This window comes from Nannobrachium achirus, assembly GCF_963921795.1.
Source record: "Nannobrachium achirus genome assembly, chromosome: 15".
In the NCBI taxonomy this organism is placed as follows: Eukaryota; Metazoa; Chordata; class Actinopteri; order Myctophiformes; family Myctophidae; genus Nannobrachium; species Nannobrachium achirus.
Genome location: NC_137822.1, coordinates 42,650,186 through 42,657,945, shown reverse-complemented (window position 1 = coordinate 42,657,945; position 7,760 = coordinate 42,650,186). Strand labels below are relative to the sequence as shown.

Here is a 7,760-nt window from a genome sequence, read left to right as displayed (position 1 = left end):
CTTTAACCCTTAATGCAGACACTGGGCTATTCACTGCATTAAACATGAGACTGACAGACAGACATACACATACAACATACATGCCCACCTACCACCTACATACATACATACATACATATATAGATAAATACATAGATATACAAAAAGCTTTATACCCTGTATAATATAACGACCCAATGTGACATAGGAGCTCATTTTACAATGCTGTACCCATGTGCTGTGCCCCCTCCAATTGTTTATATACGTTCCCTTTTTTCAACCATTTTTGGAGCTGTGTGGAACACAAGCTCCCTTTACGTGGCCGTGTGTGTGGGTCTGTCTGTCTCCGTCCGTCCGTGTAGCCTAAACTTCGGCGCGTAACTAGTGCTGCACCATTTACGCCACTCGCGCAATATATACATCAAAATGTGCGGCTCGGCCGGGAATGGTGTTCTATTACCTTTCGTTCCGATCCGCCTTACCATGCCGACGTAATCGGCAAAAAACGACGCTTAATTGTCCCCATTGACTTATAATGGGACAATGCAAGAAATCACTTTCAAGTATTTTTCTCTCGTAAACCATAGGAGCTACAGTTTCAAACCTCGGAGAGGAGATTCATAATGATTTTAAGAATGAATCGAAAAATAATTACATCACTCGGCCTCATGGTGGCGCTATAACGGCCCACTTTACGTTTTGCCCCGTAACTCTTGAACCGTAGATCGGAAAATTAAAAATCTTTTTTCCCTGGATTCCTTGGGTCAAGACGCATCTCCCCATATAGGCCACGCCCATTTGCGCCACAGGATAGATTTTCCGCCATCTTGAATTTTCTCCAAAACACACTTTTTGCTCCTTTTCCTACATATTTTCTTCAAATGTCACAAAAATCGGTACACATGATCCTGGGTGACCAGAGAGGTGCTGTTGAGTCTAGCCTGCCCTGAGCATCAACTGCAATACACACACACACACACACACACACACACACACACACACACACACACACACACACACACACACACAGCTCCACTTCGAACAGAGGTTCGATTTTTATTATATTTTGACACTTGCTTTGGCAATGTAAACGTAAAGGTATGCTTTCTCATGACAATAAAGCCACCTTTGAATGGATGGATGGATGGATGGATGGATGAATAGAGTTATTTCTCTCCTGGGTATAAACTCACTAGTCAGCAGTATTATGTAACCCAGTAGTTGTGTCAGCAAAAAATAATGCTGCTACCCAAGTCACTATACATAACAGTAACACGCGCACGCACGCACGCACGCACGCACGCACACGCACACACACACACACACACACACACACACACACACACACACACACACACACACACACACACACAGGTGTCAGTGTATAGGGCAGTGGTTCCCAAACCTTTTAGACCCAAAAGAGAAATGACACATTTGCCTGGCTGGGACCCAATAGTGAAAACAGCAGATCTACAAACTCACAAGGAGGTGTGACTTACTTCTTACACATTTGTTTTCTAATTGATGGAATTTCTTAGATTTTTCTTTGATTTCTTCATGAAATGAATGGGGGGAAAAACAGTGTTGGGAAAAAACATTGAATTTGTTTTTTTTTTTTATTCAAAAGTTTTTAAATTGAAATATTACACCACCATCACACCATCACACCATAAGGATAGGTAGGTGGAGGTAACGGCTAAATAACGGTAACCATCACACCATAAGGATAGGTGGAGGTAACGGCTAAATAACGGTAACCATCACACCAATAAGGATATAGTTGGAGATAACAATAACGGAATCAAACCATGAGGATAGGTAGGTGGAGCCGGAGGTAACGGCTAAATAACGGTAACCATCACACCATAAGGATAGGTAGGTCGTAGGAGGAGGTAACGGCTAAATAACGGTAACCTGCAGCCACACCAATAAGGGGGGCGGGGCCTCCCTATAACGGCGGTGTGTGACAAGTGTAAATAATGACGTCACGCAGCCTCCCCACCACTCAGGTCGCCATTCAACAGAGAGAGAACAAACATGGCGACAGAATGCAGCGGGCAGCAGCCAGCATACAGCGCTCTCACTCTCTCTGTGTTCCTGTGGGGCTTGGTGGTCGGCGGGGGCCGCGGCGAGGCGGCCGCGGCGGCGTGGGGGTCCGCGGGGGTCCGCGGCCCGGCGGGGGGCAGCCAGGTGCTGGGCATGCGGCTGGAGAGGAGCGACAAGGCGGCCCAGACCACTGACCATGGTGGTGTCATCCAGGTATGTTGGATGGATGACAGCAGGCTGTCTGTCAGTGTGCACTGTGTGTGTGTGTGCGTGTGTGCGTGCGTGTGCGTGCGTGCGTGTGTGCGTGCGTGTGCGGCATCTTGAGTGTGGGTGTGTGACTGTGTGCAGTGTGTGTGTGTGTGTGTGTGTGTGTGTGTGTGTGTGTGTGTGTAGGGCTACTGTGTATGTGCGTGGCTGTGGCAATGTGGCATCATTCATGGGTGTGTGCGTGCGTGCGTGTGGCGTGCATGACGTGTGCATGCGTGTGTTTGTGTGTGTGTTTATCTATTGTGATATTGCTCTCTGTTGACATTACATTCAGATTTGATTTCTTTTTATTTCATTGTATTTTATTTGAATGAATGAATGAATGGATGAATGAGTAGTTTATTTTTTATAGACCTATAGGTCTATATCAAAATAAATATTATTATTTTAAATGTTATTATTTAATATTATTTTCATGTAGGCCTACTTGTTTATGTGGGAGGGACCTCATGTAGGCTATTAATGAACAAGACATCAATATTATGCCATGCAATCACAATGGATTTAGCCAAAGATCTCAAGTCTATCTTATGCGTGAACAACACCAAAAAATATACTAGCTTGCAGAACTGCCCTTTTCATTAGCTAAAGAGGGTGTACCATTTCATTGTGTGGGTGTGTGTGTGCGTGCGTGCGTGCGTGCGTGCGTGAACAGCATGTTCCGGTACGGTAAGACATTAGAGGTGGATAAAACAAAAAAGTCTTTGGGGGGGCGGACTTGTTTCCATTGTGGTCCTATATCAGTCCATTGTGATCTTGGGCTCAAGAGCTTAGGGGGCCCATATAAGCCAGAGACTTGGTGTGAATTGTTGCCGTTATTAACTTTTCATTTCTAGTGGAAAGGGCTTAGTCATTCATCTGAATAACAGAGCTCCAGAAGTCCTAGTGAAAACTGGAGGAATATAGCCTGAACATTCACTTTGTAGACAAAGAAAGAAACCATCTTAATAATGCCGGCTTATAAAGTGCATGTTTATGTTTATCTATAGGACTTTAGAGGAGCATGCAAAAAGCAAAACAGCATAATTTGGAATCGTTAAAACCCAAAGTGTTGGAAAGAGTTTGTTGCTGAAAATCTGCTGTTGAATGGGCGGTGGGTACGCTCTCTTGCGCGTTGCTTGGGTCACAAGTTGTAGGGAAGCCGACTGTCGGCTTTCGATTGTCGGATAGCAGCGGGCTTTGTTGTTGAGGAAGACATCAAGCCAAAGGTTACTTTTAGCACCGTAGTAGCCGTCTGTCAGTGTCGGCTCTCAGGTGTGTTCAGTAATATTCCAACTTCCAACCAACTGCTCTCCTGACTTCATGCGACTGCCAATCTGTAAGTGATCTGTAGTCTGTTTGGAGCTACCTTTACATAATATGTCTGTGCAGCAGGGACAACCATTGTCTCACACTCCTCCTGTGTAGGGGTCATCACCATGCTGGCTTGTGGTGGACATGTTGGTCAAAATTACATTTTTGCCACGGCCATACAAAATGAGTAATATTACCAGAAACACATAAAGAGATATCCCTGAATGACTATAACACGTCTGTAACTCTGAGAGTGTACAAAATGAAACCAAATGGACCCTTACAGGTCCATTTGGTTCCATTTGTACACTCTCAGAGTTAAGGGGGTCCTTGAAAAATATAACATTTGAGAACCACCAGTACCCGTGGACTCCTAATATGCCATAGTGTCATAGTAAATCAGTGTCATACATATTCTGACGAAAACCTGGAGACTTGACATTCAGCAACTGGGTCTTACGATCAAAATAAGAACATTATAATGGTGTGTGAAAAGTAAATCTAAAACCTTCCATGGAGAAGTCCAAGTCTTTGCCATGGGACACATTTTGTCTGTACGGAACATATTGATGACCCCTGCTCTTGTGCAGAAACAAAAGAATGGCTCGCAACTCACTTTCAGTAGCTCCAGTATTTATTTGAGATTACAAGCAGCATTCACATAAAGGTTTCGACCCTACTTGGTCTTCTTCAGAATTTATTCTTCAGTATTTATACTGAAGAAGACGCAATGTTTATGTGAATGCTGCTTGTCGCCTCAAATAAATATTGGAGGTACTGAAAGTGAGTTGCGAGCCATTCTTCTTTTGTTTCCTAGTAATACTGCTCTGGCAGTTTCAGCTCAGCACCAAACAACGGAGGATGTGCAATATCTTTCCTTTGAATGTTCCCTGCTCCTGTGCATCCATCCAGGTGACGGAGGAGAGCACGGTGGAGCTGCGCTTCTACGGGCTCCACCTGACGCCGGACACCTGGACGCAGATCCGCTTCACCGAGCTGACGGAGGATGGCGAGGGCAAGGAGGCGGAGGAGGAGGAGGGGGGTGGTGGGGGGGCCGCCAGCGGCGACAACAACAACAACCTGGTCAGCAACAACAACAACAACATGGACGTCACCAACAGGACTTGTGCTGACTTCACCAAGGACATCAACGTGGTGGCGGGCTCCACCATGACCAACATCAGCGCCCTGGGCACCTCGGGCCTGCTCAGCGTCTACGTCAGGCCGCTGCGCAAGAGCGAGAAGCAGAAGGAGTACGCGCTGTGCACGCTGAGCCCCGACGGCTCGGGACGCTGGATGCTGATGGAGGAGAGCCACGGCCGCGTGCTGGTGGTGGAGGAGAAGCACTCGCTGCTGCCGCTGTGGATGCAGGTACGGGTGGGCGATATGGTGATAAATATCGCTGAGATGATACAATGTCTCCACGATATGCCTTTTCAGAGATATTGTATGTATTGTGATACAATGAGGGAGCCTTATAAAAAATCCTGTTGAATTGTTGATACAGAGATTCATTGCAGAATTCATTTAAACCTGCATTTTGGTCTAAATCAGTGGTTCTCAAACTTTACAATGTCAAGGTCAACCCTTAACTCTGACGGTATACAAATGAAACCAAATGTAAGGGTCCATTTGGTTTCATTTGTATGCTGTCAAGAGTTACAGTATTTGTAAGGGTCAATTTAGACCTCCCAAAAGGATCTTTTTCTTTTAGTTTTTGTTACCTTATAGGTGGTTGTACCTATAACTTGAAAAATATCCATAAAAATCAACATGAAAGAAGAATCGTGATAAGATTGTGTATCGTGATACAGCTTTGAAAAATATTGTGATATTGTATTTTACCATATCGCCCACCCCTAGATGCAGGTCAGTTTGATATGGGCTTAATATTGATGACATTAGGGTTCTCCATTTATGGGCATAAAAGGGATTTGCTTCCCATGGCATCACAGGGATCTCCATATCTCCATATATGGGCATAAAAGGGATTTGGTTCCCCTGATGTCAGAGCTTGAGAGTCAAATCAACAAAAAAGACAAGCGTTACCCATACATACAGATACGGTCAAGATGTGACAGTTCTGATACTAAACTGCAACCTACGGTCTCAATGACACTTTTTTTAACCATATGAACCCCTGCATCCCATTCTGGGGCGGAACGTTTGCCAAAAAAATAGCAGATCTACAAGCTTGTAAAGCTTGTAGATCGGCTATTTTTTGGCAAAGACATTTGGTAGAGAGTAAAAATTGTAGAGGGTTAGGGTTAGGGTTACTTTTTTTTTTTTTGGTGCATCAAAGGTGAATTGATCCCAGTCTACGACAAGAGGACAATTTCACGATACATTAAAATCTCCGCGATACGATTATTGTGAGCATTGTCTATCACGATAAACGATAATAACGATAAATTCTGGTCCCATCCCTGATGCAGATCATCATCATCACGGTGCTGCTGGTGCTCTCAGGCATGTTCAGTGGCCTGAACCTGGGCCTGATGGCCCTGGACCCCATGGAGCTGAGGGTGGTGCAGAGCTGTGGCACCGACAAGGAGAGGAAGTACGCCCGCAAGATAGAACCCATCCGCAGCAAGGGCAACTACCTGCTGTGTTCCCTGCTTCTAGGTAATGTACACCAGTGTTTCTCAATCTTTTTTGGCTTGAGTACCCCCTTTCCATGATTTCTGAATCCATGTATGTACCCCCTTTACCCGACAACAACATTTTGCTTATAAAACTGCAATTAAAATATAAATAGTGGTATATCATGCTATGATAACACCCCATTTCAAGAATATAAAATAACAAATAAGAAATGGGGTGAAAGAGTTTCAAACTGTGCATCCTTTTCTCGTTTTCAACACTGTGGTCATAACATTTCAGTCATGTTTTCATGTCAATAACTCCCAAACAACTTTAAAACACATCCCAGTTGCCTGGTACTACTGTATGTAAATTTGGTTAACAACGCAGGCTCATATCAAGTTTCTCCATGTGTCTTCATTAAACATAAAAGTAAATGTTTGTCCCCTCCCAATTCAATTGTAGTTGATTCTTTAATTTTCTGAGTACCCCCTGCAGTACCTCCACGTACCCCTAGGGGTACGTGTATCCCCATTTGAGAAACACTGATGTACACAAAATATAGAACTACCTGCTGTGTTCTCTACTGCTAGGTAATGTACACAATATATAGGAAACTACCTGCTGTGTTCTTTACTGCTAGGTAATGTACACAATATATAGAACTACCTGCTGTGTTCTCTACTGCTAGGTAATGTACACAATATATAGGAAACTACCTGCTGTGTTCTTTACTGCTAGGTAATGTACACAATATATAGGAAACTACCTGCTGTGTTCTTTACTGCTAGGTAATGTACACAATATATAGGAAACTACCTGCTGTGTTCTTTACTGCTAGGTAATGTACACAATATATAGGAAACTACCTGCTGTGTTCTTTACTGCTAGGTAATGTACACAATATATAGGAAACTACCTGCTGTGTTCTCTACTGCTAGGTAATGTACGCAATATATAGAACTACCTGCTGTGTTCTCTACTGCTAGGTAATGTACACATACTGTAGCACTAGGGGTGGGTCGGTATCGACATTTTGTTATCGCGTTAACCGTCTTCCCATTTACTGCCGGTATTGCGGTAATTACCGCACCCCCGTATCTATTAATTAAGGTTCGGCGATAAGCCAAAATATTGCAATCGTCTTCCCAAAAGTCGCCTCTCCACAGCCTGACTGCCCGAGTGATACTTCCCCGTATAGCACAGCAGGTCTGGCTTTGAAAGGAGCAGATCTACAAGCTCACATCTGAGCGTTTAGATCTGTGCACTGTCGGGTTACCATAGTAACGTAGGCTCCGTACTTTTCACACAGCTGTGTGTGAACAAACCAGAAGAGCGAGACGGGTAGTCAGGATCGTGTAGGCTACAGTGATTCTGTAAACTCCATAACTCTATGGTAAACTCACGTCTCAAAACGCAGTGATTGAGTGCTGATACAGGTTTTAGTTACAAGACTTGACAGAAAAGGTTATAAAATCGCCGACGGGGCTCATCGCGCGACACGGTTGAAAAAGTAAAATAGTTTCATTTTCTGTTTTAGTCCACACGGCCCGCGTTCCGCTTGTAATCCGTATGAATAAAAAAAGAAACTG

General features: G+C 44.1%; 1 protein-coding gene across 1 annotated transcript in view; it reads left to right on the top strand.

The window, feature by feature from the left end:
- Positions 1 to 2,016: 2,016 nt before the first annotated feature.
- LOC308299869 (metal transporter CNNM4) overlaps positions 2,017 to 7,760 on the top strand; it is a gene marked incomplete at both ends in the record, with an annotated part of 66,011 nt that continues 60,267 nt past the window's right edge. Inside the window, 3 exons of the mRNA XM_080743651.1 lie at positions 2,017 to 2,238; positions 4,498 to 4,956; positions 6,021 to 6,210. Coding sequence (XP_080599777.1) covers positions 2,017 to 2,238; positions 4,498 to 4,956; positions 6,021 to 6,210 — 871 coding nt within the window. The remainder of the gene's footprint in view (positions 2,239 to 4,497; positions 4,957 to 6,020; positions 6,211 to 7,760) is intronic.